Raw genomic sequence first — 19,849 nt, 5'->3', positions numbered from 1 at the left:
ACACACACACACACACACACATGCACACACACCTCCGTCTTGCTTGCATGCACTGAGATGCTCCTCCTGGCCTTGGCCTTAAAGAAGCAAGCTACTGTAATGTGCTCTGCCTACTATGAGAAAGGCTGTGTGATCCGGAATTGTTAGGTGGCCTGTAGGAGCTGAGGGACTCAGTCCTACTATAGAAAGGACTGGATTATGCTAACAGCAGTAAGCTTGGAAGAGGACCCCAGCGCTAAATGGGAATGCAGCTGATGGCAACCTGACTGCAGCCTCAAGAGGCGCTGGGCGGAGGCCCCATGCCGGGACTCCTGACCCATGGAACTGCCATAACACATGTGTGTTGTTTTAAGCCACTGAATTTGTGGTGACTTGCTATGCAGCTACCGAAAGCAAATATGGCTCCAGAAGCAGAGCCAGGCCCATGGGGTGTTGATGGAGGACCCTCACACCACATAGGGAGCACTCCCTCCAGTTTGGAGGGGACACGGCAGGAGGCCGCCAGCTGCCTGCCTGTCCCAGCTGAGTGGGCAGTCAGTGGCCTCTGAGGGCCCCTGCACTGGGTCAGAGGTAGGACTGGTTGACCCCTGAGGTTCTTTCTACCTCTAAGAGGAGAATTCCTCCAAGTCCAAGGTTCTGGCACCTGTGAACTCTGTAGGCCCCTGGAGAGGGAGGCCACCATGCTGTGAGCAGAGGGAGCTGGAGCCCCTGTTGACACCCATCTGCCCCTCAGGGAGCAGCTGCTCATCCAGAGGACCCTCCCACCCCCAGGCTGGGACGGCAGATGAGGTCAGGGCAGCCTCATCACACCAGGCACCTGCTAGGCAGGTGACCGCAGTCAGGGCACCCGACTTGCTTGCCCTCATCAGCAGAGGCCCGCTGACTACCGTGATGCTTGTCCTCTCGCCTTACTATAAATCCTGGGAGCCCGATTGGGCCAGGAAGTCCAGTCGCGCCGGGTCTCCCTGGGTCACCTGGTTCTCCTTTCTCCCCAGTTGGGCCGTCTAGACCCTACGGATTGACAAAGATCTCTGTTAACCAAGGGCTAGGTCATAACACTGAGGTCTGCGGACCAGCTGTGGCCTGCACGTGGGACCCCCTTGCCCCGAGAGCAGATGTCTAGGGTGCCGTCCATTTCTCAGATGGAAGCTGTGAGGCCCAAAGAAGGTTCCTAGGTCAAACCCAGCTGGCCTGGGCAAGGTCCCTTGTTAGTACCTCTCCTGGGTCTAGGGCTTCTGTATGCTGTCCCAAGAGACAGTTTTACACCCACAACTTTATCTTCCCAACAACCCAGTGAGGTATCCAGGGATGGCATTATCATTCCCATTTTACAGACAAGGAAACTGAGGCTCTGCCAGGCTCAGGAACTTTCCTGCAAATGGGAGATGACAGAGCAGGACCCAGGTCTCTTGAGGCAGGAAACTAGCTTTCATAGAGTAAGGCTGGAGGAGGAAGCAGGCTCCCGACCTGGTTTCCAGCTGCACCGGGCACAGCACACAGCTGTATCACGCTAGGTGGGCCTGGCACTCACCGGTGGTCCTGGCTGCCCCGTCTCCCCTTTCTCCCCCTTCTCTCCTGGGCTCCCCGGGAGGCCGTCTTCTCCCTTCATTCCTGTAGGCCCAGGCTTTCCTGGGGGGCCTTGGGGACCAGGAGGGCCCACATCTCCTGGTTTGCCTCGAGGTCCCTTGAGAAAAGATCAACAACACGTATTAGATACACCCATGGAGGATTGAGGGGAAGAACATGAAAGAATGGGTTGTGGGGGGCCCTAAGGACTTGGCTCTTCGGTGCTCTATTGGACCAGGCAGAGAGCCTGTGCAGCGTGGGTCTGCCTGGCTCCTCCTGGGGCCAGCACTGGGGCTCGGGAGGCTTCTGCAGGGGGGTCCCCCTCCCCTATTCTCACTTCCCCACAAAGTGTGCACCCGGGCTCCCTCCAGAGCCTTCTGCACCCTCACCCCCGGGGCAAAGACTGTCTTTAGAGGTTTGCCTGGGCGTGTGCTTACCTTTTCCCCGTCGAGTCCGGGAGGGCCTGGCAGTCCAATCTCCCCCTGCAGCCAGAACAAGCCAAGGTCACTCTTGGACCAGAGGAGAACGGTAACCATTATTTATATAGCACTTGGTGTGGCAGGTGTCTTCAGCATTCACGCAGAAGGTATGTACTTTCACTGACTCTGTTTTAGAGGTGAGAGTCCCCCAGTGCAGAGTTGTGAGCCCAAGGACTGTGGTTAATGAACAGTGGATCCCGGTTTGATTCCTAGGCAGGGAAGATCCCCTGAAGGGAGAGGCTACCCACTCCAGTATTCTTGGGCTTCCCTCGTGGCTCAGATGGTAAAGAATCCTCCTGCTATGTGGGAGACCTGGGTTCAGTCCTTGGGTTGGGAAGATATCCTGGAGGAGGGCATGGCAACCCACTCCAGGATTCTTGCCTGGAGAATCCCCATGGACAGAGGAGCCTGGCGGGCTACAGTCTGTGGGGTCACAAAGAGTCAGACATGACTGAGTGACTAAACACAGCACAGCAAATAACCAGCTGTACCACCAAAGCAAGCTGAGAGGAAAGAGCAGTGAATTCCTCCTGGTAGATCAGGTAAGGCTTCAAGGGAGGAGGTGGCAGCCTTCAAGGTGGGATTGAAATATGAGGACTTTGAAAGGTAGGGGAGACAAGAAGGGACTTTAGGGGAGAAGGCCTCATGAGTAGAGGACAGAAGGACAATGAGCGTGGCTTTCTGAGAAAATCCACAGGGATGAGGGCAGAGGATAAAAGGAAGCAGGAATGGAGGGATGGGTGAGACTGGGGAGGGGCTTAAGTGCTACGTGCTGTGATGGCGGGTTGAGTCCCTGCTGTGGGCCCAGCTGGGGTGGGAGCTCGTCTAGACCCAGGCCTCACTGTAACAGAGGGGACCTGTGAGTTACAGGAGCCTGAGACCGGACAGTGAGGGAAGAACGGCAGAGTTGAGGGTGTGGGAGGGATGGTGGGCAGCTGGTGCCTTGGAGCTTGGGGAGAATTACAGGCTGGAGTGGGGTGGTGGCCCTGGGAACATGAGAAGGATACAGATGGGGGCAGCCATAGGGTCCCGTGCTCAGAGACACATGCAGGGCTTCTGCAGGGTCTGCACCTGCCTTGTCAAGACAGTGTTACCTTCTCGCCTGGGATCCCTGGAGCTCCGGGTGGGCCGATCTGCCCAGGAAGGCCAGGGGGCCCCTAGGAAAGGAAAGAGAGACCTGAGGGAGACCTTTATGACTGAGGACGGATGGCCTGTCTCCAGGCAGGTGTATGTGGAGGCTGATTATTTCCAAACATTTCATCAGCGGTAGGAACACTTTTTTTTTTTTTCCAAAGAAAATAACAAGGAGACTCCACAGTGTAAGGCAGGTAAGCTCTGAGTGTGTTTAGGCTAAAGACAGGTTTGGGGATTCTAGAGTCACACCTATCAGCCTTTTCCTCCCCTTCCCTCTACACCCTGGGGGCTCCTTGGGTTCCTAGAAGACAAATCTGACCTTCCCTGACAGTGATTAAAAATGTCTCTGGGAAACAACCCAAATGTCCATCAACAGGTGAATGTCTGATACATTCACACAGTGGAATACTATACAGCAGTGAAAAAGAGCCAAGCACTGCACAGGCCATGCCATAAAAGAAAGAGACTCTGACACGTGATGCAGAGCAAAAGAAGCCAGATGCAGATGCTGACATACTGACTGATTCCATTCTTAAGAAACTCCAGAACTGAAGACAGACCAAAGCTAGGGTGATAGAAAGCAGATCAGTGGGGTGAGTGTGGGATTGACTCTTGAGTCTCAGGAAGGAATTTTCTGGAGTGATTGAGGTGGTGGATACAAGACTATATACATATGTCAAAACTCAACAAATTCTACACCTTAAGTGGGTATATTTTATTGTATGTACAGTTAATTCAAGGTTGATTTTAAAAATTAAAAAATTTTTCCATGAAAGTTTTGTTTCAAATAGCTATTTCAAATAATATATTTTAATGTTTCCAAATGAAGCCCACTATTTCAGAACCATTTGGTTAATACCAATCTCTGGGATTGAGGCATCATGACTGATGCTTAATTCTGGATTTGCATCATCTCTAAGTGTGTTCTCTAGCATATGGCCACTAAAAAATATTTAATGACATAAAATGTGAGTAGTTTGAGAACTTCTTGATCTCTCCTCTTTTCTCTGACTTGGAAGTTAAAGCAGGTGGTGATCATTTTAACTGCAGATAATCACTGAGGGCCTATCATTGGTGGGCACCCATGCAGGATCCAGGCTTAGAATACACTGGTTTTCCAGATGCAAATAATGAAGTTGATTTCCAGGAAAAGTGGAGGATCGCTACTGATTTCTTAGGATTACACTTTATTAGTGAAAGTTTGGATAAAAGGAGAAACACAGAAATATCTTCCTCCATACCACTACTTTCTCGACGCCGTTGCAGAGAGAACCCAGCGTTTATTCTTTGACAGAAGCGCCCTGCTGAGTTGGTGAAGAACCACTCCAGATGACAGCTGTGATCCTGCTCAGGCTCAGGCCAGTCCCTGCCCCAGCACAGCAGGGTCTACCCTAACCTTCTGGTTTGGCTTTCAGCTTGCCCACCCCCAGCCCTCAGTCCAGCACCTGGGGCGGGCCGGGGAGGGAATCAAGGGACGAGCACTCACCATCAAGGCCAGTGTCCGGATCTCCTAAAAATCAACACCATGTGATCAGTTGAAGAGCAAATCAAGAGCCACCTGGAGGGTCCCTCAAAACAGTCCTGGAAGTGTGGGCGCTGAGCCCCTTGAAGGAGCACCACAGAGGTAGACCCTCTCGGGGACTCTGTGCCTCCCAGACTCACCCCACCCTCATCTCTTACAGAGATTCGTAATCACTGGACAGAGAACACCCCACGAGCACCAAATGCTGTCTACAACAGACTCAGACATGCTTAAAGGGACCGAAAACTGTCCCTTTACCAGAGAGGGAAGAAAGAAGCATGTCTTTCTTCTAATCACTGACCGGGACCCTCCCTTCATCTTCCCCCTTCTTCTAAGACCCAGATTTAAGGCTCTGATGTACCTCCCTTTAAACACAGCAGAACAAAACACGGATCTATTTGAAAATAAATTAGAGGGACAATAGTTGGCATTAAAAAAAAATATGTACACCTTGAACATGGATTCACACAGGTACAAGGATTCCTTTAAAGGAACAGTTCTCAATCTGGGGTGATTTTGTCCCCCTGGGAACATTCAGCAGTGTGCAGAGACATATTTTGTTTTTTATAGCTGGGAGGCAATGACATAGGTTCCATCTATTGGAATCTAGTTGGTAGAGACCCAGAATGTTGCTGAACATCCTCCGGCACACGGGTCAGCCTTCTCACAACCAAGATTAACCAGCCCCAAATGTCAGTAACACCCCGCTTTTTTAAAAAAATTTTATGGCATGAGGGATCTTAGTTCCCCAACCAAGGATGGAACCCAGGCTCCCTGCAGTAGAAGCATGGAGTCTTAACCACTGGACCAACTGTCTCTGGGTGGTTCCACTCACCTGGAGAGCCTCATTGATGTTCCCGTTGTAGTCCACCATCTCCCCTTTCCCAGGTTCTCCCTTGGAGCCCTAGAAGACAAACGATAGCTGTACTCAGGGCCTGGGTCAGCGGGGACCTCAGGACAGGCACCTCCTGCTCCTACAAATGGGATCAGAGCTGACGCTGGCTCCACAGGTGGGTCCAGAGCAGCTGGTGGTGGCTACTGGGGCTCCAGACACTCAGGGCATGCTCAGGGAATCCAGAGCCGATGGAGAGCCCTGGGCTAGACAGATCTGGGGCACGCTGAGTCTGATTGCGGCTGCAATGTCAGACATCCTAGCCAGCAACCTGTCTGGGGCCAGACTGCTCTTCCTGGGGAGCCCCAGATGAGCCACTTCACGCCGTGACCCCAGGGAGCTGAGATGTGCCCTGATTCTCTGGACGAGAGATGCACGTACCTTGGGGCCAGTAGGTCCCTTTTCTCCAGCTACTCCAGGCTCCCCCTGTTGCAGGACAAAATTAGAGTGAAATAGGCATAAAGCAGGTACAGAGAATCTGATGTCCCCAGATGGTCTGTGTGTTGGGGCCCTGGAGGGGCCGGGAGGCTCAGCTCAGGGCAGGCCAGGAGGGCGCAGGGCTCCATCTCATGCAGGATCCACCCCTCAGGAAGCGCCTCCGCCAGCCCGCATGCCCCTCTCCCTCTGAGCTCCCTCCAGCTTCACACTGGAAGGTCTTCTTTCTGTCCCGCGTGAGCTGTTGGTGATTCTATCCTTGTTTGTCTGGCCACCTCTCCTCAGTCCCCTAAGTCAGCCACCTCCTTGGGAGCAGAGATCAGACCCTCTGCCCCTCTGTTCCCATCCTGCTCAAGGAGCAAGTGTTCAGAAACTTTGTGCCAATTGCATGGGTGTTCGCCAATCGCCTTGGAGAGCCCCGGCGGTTCCTGTCTGCTGGTGGGAGACCCAAACTGTGGGAGGGAACACGGGGGGCCAGGGTGAGGGATTAGAAACACCCTGCCTCCTGCAGAAGGTTGGATGGGGGAGGATTTGTACTTGTTGGAAACAGGACAGAACCGTGGGGAATAAACGAAAGGTGGTGTAAACTGTGAAAAGCAAAGCAGAGTTCCACACTTGATCTGGGAAAATGTGAACCCTGAAGACAGCTTTAAAAATGAAGCCAGAAAGTAAAAATAAAGGGAAAACAAACCCTTTAATATAACTCAACTTCTGCTGACCCTCCAGTGGTCAGCTCAGGGAGCATCACCTCCAGGTAGCAGTCGGCCCCTCCCCGCACCCTAGCAGCACCAGGCTGACCTGTCCACAGGAGCCAGAGAGAATGGAGCCCCACCTTTACCAGCAGTTGGAAAATAGTAGATGCAGGGCCTCTGGGGCACTGCATTCTCCAGGCGCAGCGTTTCATCCCTGGCCCGTGCCTAGCCACCATCTCAGAGGGAGTTCCCCAAAGCCCAAGGTGACCACGAGAGATGGCAGGCAGGAGTCATGACAGTCAGCCCTGTGCCTGGGGGCCCAGTGGCAGGGACGGCCAAGACTCTCTCTCCCTCTGAGCTCCTAAGCTGACCCTCATCCTGCAGCTCTTAGATCTGGGCCCTCTGTACCTTGTCTCCTTGTTCTCCTGGGGGGCCTGGTGGGCCATCTGCTCCAGCCTCCCCCTAGGCAACAGGAGAGAGATGGGATGAGGATACGCAGGGGGCAAGAGACGGTCCGGTCATTCATGTTGTAGCAAGTGTATCTGGGCTCTATCTCTTGCCCGCTCATATCTACTAACTCCCCCTATTCCACCTGTCTGACTTCCCCACCCTGGGGCCCTGCCCAGGCCCACCTCCTCCAAGCAGCCCTCCTGACCTACTCCTTTCCTCCTCTGACTTCTGTGCTGCCAGGCCGTCCTCAGTTCTTAGTCAACACACACGTGTCCAGCTTGTTGAGGCCCCTAACTATGGACCCTCATCAACTTCTGGCTGTAGGAGGCAGGTCACTTTGGAGCTTAGAGCACTCACCAGATCCTGCCTGGGAGACAGAGGGCAGTGGGAAGGGCCTAGGCATGTGGGGAGGGGGCCCCAGGAGGCCTAGGACCGGAGGAGCAGGGAGAGGCAGGAGTCTCTGTGGCTGATTCAGAGTCCAGGTTATGGGCCTTTCTGATTATCCAAAGACCTGGCAGCCACTGGTCCTTGACTCAGTTACATCACAGCCATTTGAGTCAATGGCTCCTACTTCCATCTGTCCCAGAGAGGGCATCTCTTCTGGAGGGTCAAGGTCACTTCTTGGAAGTAGGAGCTCGGTCCCAGGAGTTCGGACCTTTCTAGAATCCACTGGAAAAACCACACACTTAGAGGAGGAGAGAAGGCAAGGTGCCCAGGATATAGAGTCCCCCAAATGGACTAGGGATAAGGACCACAGGCAAACACATGGCTTGAGCACCAGTCCAAGGGAAAGACTCACCTTTGGCCCTGGGGGTCCAGGAAGTCCTGGGGGGCCAGGTTCTCCTCTGCTTCCTTCAATGGAGTTGCCAGCATCGCCTTTTTCTCCCTGGGGGTGGAAGGTAGAGTTACCATCACTAACTTTGAGGGAGGTGGTTGGTCTCTGTCTCTTCTCCCCTCACAGTTCAAAGGACTAAAGACAGCAGACTGCCCCTCGGTCTATGCTGAATGTTGGGGAACGGTGGGCTCCAGCATGGCTGGGGACCAGAGGCTTTCAGAAGCCTGGCCATGGGATTTGAGGAGAGAATGGAACTGGTTACTAAAGTGGAACAGGTGTAAGCTAGAACAAGATCCCCATCAGGACCAGGATCAAGGTTTCTCAAAGTGTGTTTCAGGAAACACTCCTTCAGCAGGTTGGGAATATTCAGAATGTGACAAAAAGGGGTCTGGGGGCCAAACAATGTCGGAAAGGCAAAATGAAATGAAGCTATCCAGGCTCCTTCACCACAGGGTGTCAGGAGCCTCTTGGACAGGCCAAGGTGCTTATGACTCTCTGAGGAGCCTGCTTTATTTATTAAAAAAATTTTTATTGGCGTATGGCTAACTTGTGTTAGTTTCAGGTATGCAGTAAAGTGAATCAGTTATACATACATATATTATATATATATATCTCCACTCTTTTTCAGATTCTTTTCCCATATAGGCCATTACAGAGTATTGAGTAGAATTCTGAGGGGGCTATTGTATAGAGCCAAACTTATTTGACTTCTCTTTTTTAAATGGAATATCTGTGGAGCTCATGTACTGTAGACTATGCTTTCAGACCGGGTGCAGAGAAATCAGACCAAGTCATAGCTAATAAATTCTTTGAATTTGGGCTTTTTGGGGACAGTTAGGACCTCCCATGTGGTACCCCATACTTCTGTCCCCCAAAACAGAATCTGGCTGCTTTCCCCCAATCTGGGAGGGACCCCTGTAATGCTGGGGCCCGTGTGAATGTGGGTGGGAAATGTGGGTGGGGATGGATGCTGAACTTCTACACAGAGCCCACCATTCATAGCTGGTTGCTACCCACCTTCTGCCCCAAGAGGCCGAGTGGTCCAGGGGACCCCGCAGCCCCCTTCTCACCCTGTGGAGGGAATGCAGACAGTTTGGGTTAGGAACTGTTTCTTTAGTATGTTGGTGAAGGCACCAGCCCTCCAATGTAGGGTCTTGACTTTCTTCTCTCCTGCCTCCCTGCCCTTACCTGGGCTGTTCTCTCAAGGACTCATTTCCTGCTGGATCCTATCAGGGACCTGACTCCTTCCTTGGGACACTTCCCACTGGTATCATTGTCCTCCCAGTCCTGTGTGGGTGGCACCCTTGGCACTTACGTAGGGAGAGGAGCCAAGAGCATTGAGTCCCTTGGGGGGGTCTCCTAGGGAGACGTGAGCCATTCAGAATGCCAATATTTGGCATTCTTTTTAAAAAACTGCTTTGCTGTTTTTCACGTTTGTAATGTCTAGCAATTAGATGTTCCTGGTCTTTAGAGGCAGCTTTCTGCCCACCTCCTTCCTGCCTCTAGGGAGGACAAAACCATCACACTAGAACTTTTCCTTTGGAGGAATATTTTTAGAAGTGTGCCTCAGGTTGAATTGTGTCCCATGCAAATTCATATGCTGGAGTCCTAACTCCAAATATCTCAGAAAGTGACCTTACTTGGCAACTGGACCACTAGAGATGTAATTAGCTAAATTATGAGGTCACCCTGGAGTCAGGTGGGCCCCTAATCCAGTATGATCAGTGTCCTTATAAAGAAAAGGGAACTTTGGACACAGACATGCATTTGGGGAGAATACCACGTGAAGACGAAGGCAGAGACTAGGGCGATAGTTCAACAAGCCAAGGAAGACCAAGAATGGCAGCAAGCTACCGGGAACCAGGAGAGAGGCATGGGACACCCCACAGAAGGGTGTCCATCCCTGCTGACACCTGACCTCAGACTTCCGGCCTCAGAACTGTGGGCCAATCAATGTCTGCTGTTGAAGCCACCCGGTCAGTGGTCCTGTGTTAGGGCAGCCCTAGTAAACAAGCGAAAGCCGCTCAGTCGTGTCCGACTCTGTGACCCTGTGGACTATGTAGTCCACGGAATTCTCCGGGCCAGAATACTGGAGTGGGTAGCTATTCCCTTCTCTGAGGGATCTTCCCAACCCAGGGATCAAACCCAGGTCTCCCACATTGCAGGTGCATTCTTTACCATCTTTCCCATCTGAGCCACCTGGGAAGACCAAGAATACTGGAGTGGGTAGCCTAACCCTTCTCCAGTGGATCTTCCCGACCCAGGGATCGAACCCAGGTCTCCTGTATTGCAGGTGGATTCTTTACCAGCTGAGCTACCAGGGAAGACCAGTAAACAAGTACCCTTTTCTAGTCTACCGCCAAAAAATACTTTTTCTCGCTCATGACTTGGGTCCCAGAGCCCCGCTCTCATTGCAGAGATGAAGGGTCTCCGTGACTGTGGATGACCCCTCAGTGCAGCAGTGGCAGAGCTGGATGCAGCACCCAGCTCTCTTGATGCTTCTCCTTCTGTGTCACAAAGACTTTGCTTGGATTCACAGCGTCCTGTATCAGGAGGGCCCCTCGAGAGCGCCCCTCCAGGCCAGCATGAGAAGCTCCACTTGCCATAGTCTGATGGTGGTTCTCATATGTAATAATATACACTGAGGGCCCTGGACTCATAATTCACTCGGATGTCTCAACGAACTTTTCAGCGGAAGACACAAAGGATGTCGCATCAAGTCTAGCTGTCGTCCCCTTGCCACCTGCCCTGGGGTAGAAAATGTGAATGACAAGAGGATGGCATGGCAACCCACTCCAGTGTTCTTGCCTGGAGAGTCCCCATGGACAGAGGAGCCTGGCCGGCTACAATTCATGGGGTTGCAAAGAGCTGGACATGACTGAGCTGCTAAGCACACACACAGGGAAGAGAGGAGGGCCAGGTAAAAGCCGCAGGGGTGAGAGGGACGAGTCCTAAGGCCCCAGCTCGCCCTGCAGGGCCTGCGGCTTTAGCGGGGGCATACCCCGTCTGGGGCGGGGGGTCTACGGGGAAGGGTGTGGGGCTGCCCTGCTGAGGTCCTGGGGGATGGGAGCAGGGGAGAGAGGACCTCCCTTCCTTCTGCTGGGCTTTCCTCTTGGGTACCCAGTGGCTTTCAGGGAGAAAGGCTGTGCCCTCGAGCGTGAATTTCTGAAGATCTGCAGGCCATCCTGGCCGGCATTCCCTTCCTCCCCGGGACACATGCACCCACCGCACACTGCAAGCAGCATGACAGCCACGGGGGTGGGGGTGGGAACAGGGGGACCAGGAGAGGCCGGGGTGGAGGGGGCACACACTCGGAGACAGGTATCCTACCCTCTGCCCCCTCTTTCCCGGCAAACCTGGGGGCCCCGGCTTCCCTGTTGCTCCTGGGTCTCCCTTTGGGGTAAGAAAAGAAAGTCACTGATAAGAGGATGGGGTGGGAGTGGTGAGGGGGTACGAGGGGCAGTAATCATAGATGAGTGTTTCCAGAATACCTGCCCCCTAAGACGCACCTCTTAAAAAAAGGTTGTCCTTGTCAGAAAGTTTGAAAATGCTGCAGAAGTTACTTTGCTTTTGTTTAGTCGCTCAGCCGTGTCCAACTCTTTGCGACCTCATGGACTGCAGCACGCCAGACTACCCTATCCTTCACTATCTCTTGGAATTTGCTCAAATTCATGTCCATTGAGTCAGAGATGCTATATAACCATCTCATTCTCTGCGGCCCCCGAAAGAGTTTCCTAGTGTATATTTAGCACAGTAAAGGCTCTGAGAAAGCCTGCAGGAAAGAAACCTGTATAATAGTTTGAAACTCCGTTATTTCTCAAATGTCTTTGACCACGGAAACTTTTCTCACGTTACACCTCTTTTTGGACTGGATGAGACACACAGCCCTGTGGGTGCAGGGGACCATGTCACAGCCTGCTGCCGCTGGTGTGAATGTAAACCAGACAGTTGCCCAGGCCAGGATCCAGGGAGGGGGAAGCGAGGCATCTGCAGCTCATTCTTGACAAGCAAGCCCCTCGGTGGTGGGCTCTCGTCTGCTCCGTCAGGTCCCCAGCCCCGGACCAGCCTCGGGGGACTAGGAGCAAAACCACAGCAGCCCCTCCCACCTCCACCCCACGCCTGATGCTCCAGGCTGCCCGGAACATTTCCTCTGTATCAGTACCTTGGCTCCTGGGATCCCAGGTTCACCCTGTGTGGGAGAAAAGAAGACTCTGGTAAAGAATGTGAGAGAGCCAGATGAATGAGGCCAGGAGCAGAGGAGTGGAGGCATTTGGGGGCAGAAGTGTCTGATCAGCTCAGGGCTTTCCTCTGCCTCGGACTCGGGCCCCTCCTGGACTGTTCCTTATTCTTCCCCCAGGTGAGATGGTGGCAGATGAGAGGCAGGCAGCCCAGGAGGAGGGAGAGGAAGGAAGGGGAGTTTGCTTCGGATGCTGTGTCCCTGTAAATGACCTGCCAGGAGATCCACATAGAGAATTTCTGCTTCAGGAGTGTTCCTGCCCACCAGCTGAATTCTGGAGAGCAAAGGAAAGCACTAGACTCCTTTCACATTGGCAGGCTGGTGGGACCTTCAGCTGAGACTGGTAAACCTTTGCCAGTTACTTGAGCGGCTTAGTTAAACATCTGTTGTTCAAGCTGAGCATCTGGCATACATGCTACTTTAAGGGCAACGGTTCTGAAGTCTGCTCCCGCCTTGGTACAGTGACCACCCACCGAGCCCCTGAAACCCCAGCTCTGTCCTCTCTCCACCCCTCCCATCATGCCCCTCAGGTCTTGAGTTACAAGGTCCACTGACCTTCATCCCAGCCACAGTGGTTCCAGGAGCCCCCTGGCAGAGAGAAGGAAAGGCGTGGGGACTTTCTCACCTGAGGCGGGGTGGGGGCACAGAAGAGGTGGCCAGCCTCCTCTCCCAGCCTCCTCTTGGAGAGACATGAGACGTGGAGACTTTGGGCTGCTGCTCAGGTCCATGGGGAAGGGGGTGCTGAGCTCGGCTCAGAGAGAGTGGCCTGAGAAAGACCCTCTGTGCTCAGCCAGGCTCCCTGGGCTTCCAGACCCTCCTGGGAGACTCAGAGGGCACCATGGCAGGCAGCCCCTGGCTGGCTAGATGGGGGGGGGGTGTCCCTGGGTGGCATGGGGGTGGGGCCACGAAAGGAGGAGGAGGAGATGGAGGAGAAAAGGGGGGAGGAAGGAGAGCTGCAGGGAAGTGGACAACAGCAGGTGGCTGAGTTTACTAAGCTCACTGGCCCCTGAGGCTGACTGTGGGACTCTCCTTAAGGGGCCTCTCTAGCTTTAAGACCCAGTGGACTGGGGAGCAGCTGGAAGTGAACCCCACTTTCTTATCAGCTCCAGACCACCAACTTTGAGGTAAATAACTGCCAAGCACAGCACTTATTAAATTTCAAGTGAATGTCACTTTTAGGGGATCCTGACTCCCACAGACAGCTCTGGCTGTCTCAGGAGTTCAGCCAGAGCTGAGGGTACATGAGAGGTTCTTTTGATGACCCACTGATGCCCAGGAGGAGGCCTGGCCATGCTGGGAGGCTGCCGGTGAGTGATGGTTCATGGGTCAAAAAGGAGCACCCCTGCCTGAACAACAGGCCAGGCAGCAAGGGGAGAGGACGAGAAGAAATGTGCAGCCCATCTCTGTTTTTATAGGAGGACAGGATGCAGAAGGAGGAGGTGCTAGGGGAGAGCACTGGGGCTGGGGGAGCTGCTAGGGAGTTGGGGGGAGCTGTATACCTTTGCTCCATGTTTGCCTGGCATCCCTGGCATGCCCCGTTCTCCCTGCAGGAAGAAACAAGAGAAACAATGAGAAGAGGACCAGACTCAGGGCCCAAGGGCTCGGCCCTGAAGCATGGTCTGCGAGGATGTCAGTGAGAGGGGTTGCTCCAGAAGCTTAGAATAACCGTTCAAATCACATCTGCCAGGGATGGCTTCACCCCATCCTCTTTGGGCCAGGTCTCTAAATTCTGCATAAGGCCCAGAAATTTTAGCTTCCAATGCAAGAGCCCTCCCTCACCCTGACCCCACCAGGACCCCTGAGCCATAGGCAGGGGTGGTGGAGCTGGACTCAGAAGCAACCGCAACAGACAAGATTGTTCCCCAGGCACTAAATTCTGGAAAATCCCTTTTGTGGGAAAGAGCAGAGAAAGGCACAGTCATTTATTGCATCTGTGTCTGGCACTGAGTGAAGCCGTCACATCCATCCTCTGTTCAATCTCTAGGAACCCCCTACAGTCAGTGTGGGAGTGGATGCTATTCCTGTCCCACAGGTGAGCTTTGGGAGGCCAGGTATGATAGTCAAGGTCATGCAGAGCAGAGATTTGAACACACGTCTTTTGTCTGCCAAAGCCCAGGTACCCATTTCTCTCAGCCAACCCCAAGCATCAGAAGTTTCTATTGCTTGGCAACCGCAAGCATCCGTTGCTCCCATTAAACACCTTCTGCAGGCCAAAAGCAGGGCAACGCCCTCTATTCTGGAGGGCCCTCAGGTCTGTGCCCCATAGGGGTGAGGGATCAGTGCTCAGCCCAAGGGCTGTGTTTTCAAACCCTGGCACCAGAGAAAAAGGCTGAGCCCGACTGGCCTGTGACCACAGTTCTGCTCTAAGGCCAGCAGAGAGCGCCACAGGACTTCGTCAGAATTCTGGTAACTAGCTACAGCGCATAAGCTGAAGTCCCCAGTTTCCATTCCAAACAACTCAGCTGGCTTGACTCAGCCCAGAGGGACACCAGAGTCCCCTGGGGTGGTGGTGGGTACAGGCGGGAGGTCAGCTTGGGCAGCCCTGACTACTCAGAGATCTCCCATTTGAACCCCGTTCTTTCTCTTCCCATCTTTCTGTTAGCTTTCTTCCAATGCATCTGCCCTCACATTTCCCACCTCCAGTGAGAGAGCTGAGCTGGGTGTCTGTGTGACCTTGGATAAGTTACTTTCTCTCTCCGGCTTCAGGATCCTGCAAAGTGAGGACTAGACACCTCCTACTCACTCCTGCTCCTGGGAGGACCAAGCCGAGGAGCTGACGCTGGGTGTGTTGGCAGCCCCAGAACAAGGTTCCGTGGGGGAGGTGATGTTAGCTCTGGGTAAAACTGTGGTTCTTCAAGGGGCTCAGTGGGTCTCCTCCTGCCCCAGAGGACAGCCTGGGGTGCCTCAGTAGCGCAGGAGGCTGGGGGCTGCCCATGTTCCATCTCCGGGTTTCTGTCCCCAATCTCCACACACGCTGTGCAGATCAAAACCTGGAGTGAGGGTGTCTGATGTAATCGGGGTTGTCTTCAGACCCTGAAGGTTTGTCTGTGAAGATACAAACGCACTCTCCAGGGAAATCTGGGCCCCTCGGAGGAGGCAGTCTCCTCGTTAGGATGGCTGACCTTTGCCCCTCCCCTCCCTCTGCGTCAAGTCTCTTAATTCTGCAAGTGACCCAGACTCCCTTGATCCCCATCTCAGGGCCTCCCTCACCCCCACCGCTCTGCTGGGCAGGAAGCCAGGGTGCCCCTGGCTGACCCCACCCCGCGGGCTCATTCCACTCTCATCAGTCTCCTTCTCCAGGGTTTGTCTCCGGGGGCTCACCCCAGCCTGACCTCTGAACCAGGGTCTGGACTCAGCTTGCACCAGAAAACACTGATTCTGGACGATGGGAGAGGTGAGAGCGGGCTGAGTCATTATCAAGGGTGGCTGTGAGCAAGGGCATCTGTTTGGAGGGGTGATAGGGGGTTGTGGAGTGGGGAGTGTTTCCGGGGCCACTGCTAAAGGGAAGACAATGACACATGTATGTTCACAGAGCTTTTCCTGGTGGCGTGTCTGTGAGAGCATACCTAGAGGCTCCTTCGTTCCCATTTTCCTACATGAAAGTTTTTTGTTTGTTTGTTTAAAAGGTTTAAGTTTGGAATTGTGCTGAAGAATTTAGATCCATTAACTGACTAACATCTTAGTTGGGGAGAGAGCTCTCATAGTTTGCCAAAACCCTAGGGCCCCAATTTACCTCCTGCACCTCTTGTCCTCCGAGCAGGGAGCCTGGAAGCTCCCCCGGGGGGCTGAGGAAGTGGGTGCTCCAAGCTTTACAAAAGGTCTTGCCCCGGATGCCCGGAGCATGGATGGTGGCTGATGCGGTGGAGCCAGGCCTGTGAAAGGCTGGCTCTTTTAACCTTGGTTCCCAGAACCAACAATGCTGGATGGCTGGCCTGCAAGGGGTGGATTCCAGTCTCGGTGGCTAAGAAAGTGCTGAGTGAGCTCACATAGGTAGACGGGGGGCTGTCCTGAATGACCCTGAAGGCCGTCCCAGCCACCACTTTTACGATGCTACTGACTCCTGCTGCCCCTGCCTGCAGTGCCTGCCAGCATCAGTAGGTTCTGTATTCTGGTTCTGTTTCCAGGTGGGAGGACCCATCCTTTGACCAGATGATGAGATGGAAGCAAGCTCCTTGGAGCACAAACCAGTTGTGTTCTGCTCTCTTAATTGGTGATTTACTGTTTGTTGAACAAATAGGGCAGGGACTTGGCAAAGGAGGCAAGAGGTGGGGGACTTCCAGGTCAGTTCCCCAGGCGAGCAAAGGTCAAGCCAGAGAAGCAGGGGGAGATGAACAGACCTCCCTAATGTGAGGCTCCTGCTGTGGGTTGGGGGGGTGGGTGGCCCTGGGCCTGAGCAGGTCCACACAGACTCTTTGTTCTCTGCAGGGGAGAAGTGTGGGGAGTGGAGGACTGGGGGGAGGCCAGCAGGTGACTCAGGCCTTAAGTCTGGACCAGGGCCCTTTTCTGGGCTGGAAAAGCCGGGTGAGGAGAGCTAATGTCCTTCTCTCCCCTGAAGAGTTCCCAGGGCTCCCTTCCGGGAGGAGGGAAGCTCACTCCCTCTTCTCGCCCCAGCCAGCCCCAGACTGGAGAGGCCTGGGGCCACGGAAACGCCAGGTCCTTCGGTAATTAGGGCTGGCAGGAAGTGATCTGGGGAATTACCGGGGTCAGGCGCCCCATCGAAGGCCAGGGCTTTGGAAGGGCGGCTGAGTTGTAATCTCGATTTGAGATCGGTTGATTTTGTAGTTAGTTCCAAAAAGAAAAGTCAGCTCTAATTAATCTGGGGACTTGGGAGTGCAGGAGAAAAGGCGCAGAGAGCACAGGCTGGGGGCTGGAGGCAGGCAGAGCAGGAGTCCTGTCGGCCCCCATGAGGCCTCAGAGGTGGGGCCCGTGTCTCAGCTCCCTGATCTGCTTTAATTGAAATGGTCTGGATGCCCTCCCGCCCCCAAGGAATTCCTGGTTTTGAAACCAAGTGCTGTCCCCACTCTGCATCGACGATTTCCATCTTCAGGGCATGCTCTGCTGCCTGTCAGCATGGCATGGAGCCTAGGGTTGCTGGGGTCCTCTGGGAGTCAGGGGGTGCAGGGAAGTTTTAGGAGGTTTCTCTGCTGGGGTGCACAGCTCAGATAGCCTTCTCCTGGCTTTATTGGAGGTCACAGGACCAGGTCAGCCCCCGGGGAAGAATTCGGGTACAATCAGCGCCAATGGGCAAAGCACTCCCCTTCTTTGGTTCTTTGAATAAAATACACCAAGTACCCCCAAGTTCTCTGCCTTAGATGTTCACAGAGAGCCTGGGAGACATGGAGGAGGGCCTGAATCCAGCCACAACCTTCTCACAAGAAGGAAAACAGGCCAGCTCCCTCCTTCTTTCCTCCTAGTGGAGGAGTTGGGAGCGGGAGCAGGCAGTAGTGGTGGGGTATTGGAAATCATAGGTTCCCTGGGCTCATAAAACCCAGGTAGTAGAGTCATCCAGAACAAGACTTTGGGGCCAGACAGACCTGCTTCACTGCTTTGTAGCTGTGGCCCTAGGGGGATTCACCTCTGTGAATTTATAGATGTTGCCCATCTATAAACTGGGGATAAGAATAAAACGTACCTGACAGGGTGCTTATGAGGATCTGATGAGATGATGCAAGCAAAGTGCTCCTACACAGCCTGGCACAAAGAGGCCCAGAAAGGTAGATACAATAATTCTAGTTACGTCCTTCAGAGGTGTGTCCACCCACGTGATGCTGTGCTGACTGGCAGGTCAGAACGATTCTGCCCTTTGGTGGAAGGACTGAGGTACCCGCGTGAATGCCCTTCTGCTCCTCACACCCTCACTCCAGCGCCCTAGCCAGCCAACCACAGGGCCCATCGGATCTCCTTCCCTGGGAGTCCCTCTTTCTGGGGAGCCCCACCGCCTCCAGGAGGTGTGACCTCAGTTACAAGCTGAGTAAACACGAGGCTGTCACATCCTGCCTGCACTGGTCTGAAGATGCAGAGCCCGGAGCCGGCAGGATGGGAATGTGTGCTCAGCTCTGGTCCTTCATGCAAACCCCAAGGCTTAACACCCAGACCGCGACATGTGCCAAAGGCACCCCCTACTGCCAAGATGGACGGGCCAGTCCTGACGTGCTTGGAGATAAGCTCTCACCAGGTTTTGTGATCCATACACAATCTGACAATACTCATCAATCCTCTTGAAAGAGAGCCAAGGTTGTGATGCTTTAAACACACATTTTGCGTCTTGCAACACATTTAAAGTAGATCGGTGCCATAAATTTGGATCAAATAGGTACCACATGGGCACACAACAATGCTCACAGTGTCTGGGCCGTGGGGCTGGGTGTGAGTGGGGCTGCGGCAGCAGGCGGCCCGCTGGCTACACCGGGCTGTGATCTCGAGGAGCTGGTGGAGACGCTGCCCTGCCGGCCTTGGCTGGCCTTTGAGAGCATGCCAGGCTGGGTCCGGCTGCTGGGGTGGGTGGTGGTGGTAGTGGTGGTGGATGGAACTAATCAACAGCAAACTTCACAGGACCAGAAGCGTCTTTGCTGAGAGTTAAATTCTACCCCTTACTGAAAGAAAGGCCTCCCCGCAAGTGTGTCAAGTTGCCGGGACAGATGTGGAAGGGCCACTGGTCACCCCGTGGGGCCCCCTCACACCCTGAACACACGGGGTGTCCCCACTGGGTGGCACGGGGTGCTGGGTGGGAGCAAATTCTCGTCTTCCCAGCATCTGTGACCAAGCTGCCTTTCGTGTGGGTCCCCCCTTCCAGGCCTCTTTCTAGGCAGAGAGCAGAGATGGGAAGAGAGAAAAGAGATTTGGTGGACAAAGGAAAAGAGCCAGAGGGTTACCCCTCCACATCCCAGAGAAACCACAGGGAGGGTGGTCTGTGCACAGTTAGCTTAGCCTGGGGTGACATCCCGCCTCCCCCGAGCAGACATGTCCTTCTGCACTAGGGCGGGAAGACTGGCTCCTGGGTTCAGACTCATGAGACCTAGCTCCCAATCCCAGCATGATTATCACTAGCTGTGCAGTGTTGGGGCTTCCCTGATAGCTCAGACGGTAAAGAATCTGCCTGCAGTGCAGGAGACCTGGATTCAATCCCTGGGTCGGGAAGATCCCCCTGGAGAAGGGAATGGCAACCCACTCCAGTGTTCTTGCCTGGAGAATTCCATGGACAGAGGAGCCTGGCAGACTACAGTCCATGGGGTCGCAAAGAGTCGGACACAACTGAGTGACTAACACTTGACTTGTGCAACGCTGGGCAGAGTACTAACCTCTCTGAGCTTCTCATCTCTTGACAGTGGGGATAATGCATCAAATTACTGGGCCAAGGTGAGATGAGATGAGTGAGAGACAGAGTGAAAGGACTTTGGCTGAACCAGGGACGTGAAGTACTGCTGCCCTTGTCCTTGGGCAAGATTCTTCATTTAAGAATTGAAAAATGGGATGGAACACTTTAAGGAGAAAAGTAATATCTCATGGAAAAAGGACTCTTCGTCTAAGAATTCTGATGGGAAGAATACTTCTGCCTGGGTATGGTGATCACTGGGGCTCAGGCAGTGGGAACAGGCACTCGTAGCCTC

At 53.9% G+C, this 19,849-nt stretch overlaps 1 protein-coding gene across 1 annotated transcript in view; it reads right to left on the bottom strand.

Annotated features, from left to right (window-relative positions):
* The window catches only part of LOC136159825 (collagen alpha-1(XIII) chain-like), an 82,626-nt gene that overhangs the window by 28,423 nt on the left and 34,354 nt on the right, over positions 1 to 19,849 (bottom strand). The window contains exons 14-26 of the mRNA XM_065922495.1: positions 13,742 to 13,786; positions 12,798 to 12,830; positions 12,168 to 12,194; positions 9,023 to 9,076; positions 7,970 to 8,056; positions 7,129 to 7,182; positions 5,975 to 6,019; positions 5,537 to 5,605; positions 4,666 to 4,689; positions 3,140 to 3,202; positions 2,004 to 2,048; positions 1,532 to 1,684; positions 913 to 1,011 (exon numbers count right to left, since the gene is read on the bottom strand). Coding sequence (XP_065778567.1) covers positions 913 to 1,011; positions 1,532 to 1,684; positions 2,004 to 2,048; positions 3,140 to 3,202; positions 4,666 to 4,689; positions 5,537 to 5,605; positions 5,975 to 6,019; positions 7,129 to 7,182; positions 7,970 to 8,056; positions 9,023 to 9,076; positions 12,168 to 12,194; positions 12,798 to 12,830; positions 13,742 to 13,786 — 798 coding nt within the window. The remainder of the gene's footprint in view (positions 1 to 912; positions 1,012 to 1,531; positions 1,685 to 2,003; positions 2,049 to 3,139; positions 3,203 to 4,665; positions 4,690 to 5,536; positions 5,606 to 5,974; positions 6,020 to 7,128; positions 7,183 to 7,969; positions 8,057 to 9,022; positions 9,077 to 12,167; positions 12,195 to 12,797; positions 12,831 to 13,741; positions 13,787 to 19,849) is intronic.

This window comes from Muntiacus reevesi, chromosome 2 (assembly GCF_963930625.1).
Source record: "Muntiacus reevesi chromosome 2, mMunRee1.1, whole genome shotgun sequence".
NCBI lineage: Eukaryota > Metazoa > Chordata > Mammalia > Artiodactyla > Cervidae > Muntiacus > Muntiacus reevesi.
Note: the sequence above shows the minus strand (reverse complement) of the source record. Positions and strands in the feature narration are given on the sequence as shown.